The 1,708-nt window shown below is 43.7% G+C and overlaps 1 protein-coding gene across 1 annotated transcript; it reads right to left on the bottom strand.

Moving 5' to 3' along the window:
* Window positions 1–86: 86 nt before the first annotated feature.
* On the bottom strand, window positions 87–1,124 carry LOC121965161 (cholecystokinin receptor type A-like; the record flags this gene model as incomplete). Its single annotated transcript, XM_042515321.1, has 2 exons — window positions 849–1,124; window positions 87–338 (listed from the first exon to the last, which is right to left on the bottom strand). Coding segments are annotated over exons 1-2 (373 nt in total), but the record flags the coding sequence as incomplete, so codon positions are not given.
* Window positions 1,125–1,708: the final 584 nt, after the last annotated feature.

Raw genomic sequence — 1,708 nt, 5'->3', positions numbered from 1 at the left:
ATTTCTTCTCGTGTTTTTAGAGAAATAAAGCAAATTTTCCCAGGTTTCAAAGGGTTTAAAGTAACCAAAAATGACTCCCCACTCACCCATAAAATACATGACCAGCTTGCACATGCCGATGCCAAAGATGAAGTCTCTCATGAGGTTGGGGATGAGGGTGAAGGGGATGCAGACCAGTGAGACCATCAGGTCGCTGACTGCCAGAGACAGCAGGAAGAGGTTGGTGACTGTCCTCATGCGCCTGTTCCTCACCAGGACGGCGATGATGAGGCTGTTGCCCAGGACACTCAGGAGGAAGATGAGGCTGTAGAGGACGATCCGCACTGTCTCGTTGATGTCTGGGGGGGGGGAGTGGGAGGCACATGTGCGCACACATAAACTCTGGTCATTCTTCAAACGTGCGCTATTTTGGCTCGCCCTCTCCCTCAATCACTGTTTTTAAATAGATAAATCACTCTAATGTTGTAAAATGTTTGTAAAATAATACTTATTGGCATGTCACCATAAAAGATTTTCTTGCCTTTTTAGATTTTATCCATAGAAATGCGCAGGCTTTGTGCGCATTTTTCTTTCTGCGTTTATTGTGGCAGATTTATTCACTTTGCATAGGCAGAAATAGTGTTCAGCGATAACATATGTGTCTCTACAAACCAATAACTCTATGGAGGACCTGAGCCATATGCGTAATGCGCACTGACGCACAAAAAATGCCCAAAGCAGTCACTCCTTTTGGCACAAACTGGAGCCAGTCGTTTGCATTTGAAGTAAATATTAATATCACATTTCTACAGTTTTTGGAGAGGGTGTTCCATGGCATTTATACAAAAAATAAATAAATTAACTTTTACCTTTAGGTTCGCGTGACGGTTCCTCCTCGCAATCCGTGATATTCTTGATCCCAAAATTACACAAAATCTTGTTGAGGTCAGTTGAATTTATGAGCATGTCGTGTATGGTGAACGTCTCCATTGCGCGTTTTCTCTCTCTGTGTGTAGCTTCAAGTGAAATCAGTCATATGAACAGCATGCGTCATGCTCCTGCAAGAAACAAGCTCCAAATGCTGAGACGCGTCGCTGTATTTCCTCTCAGTTTTGAGTAAAGAGAAAAAACATACGAAAAAAATGTATTAATATAATATTGTCGACAAGTTTCCTGTGCGCTCTCAGTGTGCTGCGCTCCGCTCACTGACATGTGCGACTGGACGCATTCTTGAGCGCTCAGCCCGCCTTTAGGGTCTGTGCAAGTCCCCCCTCCTTTTGCCTTTTTTTAATGAAACACCTCATAAATTGAGTTGCTGCTCGCTGGTAAGTCGGCAATATGTGTTCTGCACGCACCATTCCTCTGGAGTCTTTATTAATACCTCCAATAAGTCTAATTTCCAGTATCATTTATACTGGACCCAAAATCCAAGGTGCACAACATAACATTAACTCAATTTAAAATATCAAATCCCCTGTGCCAGGAGGGCTCTGCTCTGCGTCAGGCTGCTTCTCTGACACATTTCAAAGCATGAAATCTCCTGCTGTGGCATTTCATGTGAACATGTCAGCAGCAATATGGGAGCTCGTGCTGTAATTGTTCTGATGGGTGCAGAGATGCGCTGTCATTAGTGCGCAAACAAGGCCAACTCCAGTATTTTGGAGTCGGTCACATGTTGAAGCTGCAGGGGATATTGTCTCTCTCCCCGGTAAAGCATAATAATAATAAT

Source organism: Plectropomus leopardus, unplaced genomic scaffold (assembly GCF_008729295.1).
Source record: "Plectropomus leopardus isolate mb unplaced genomic scaffold, YSFRI_Pleo_2.0 unplaced_scaffold18854, whole genome shotgun sequence".
NCBI classification, from domain to species: domain Eukaryota; kingdom Metazoa; phylum Chordata; class Actinopteri; order Perciformes; family Serranidae; genus Plectropomus; species Plectropomus leopardus.
Note: the sequence above shows the minus strand (reverse complement) of the source record. Positions and strands in the feature narration are given on the sequence as shown.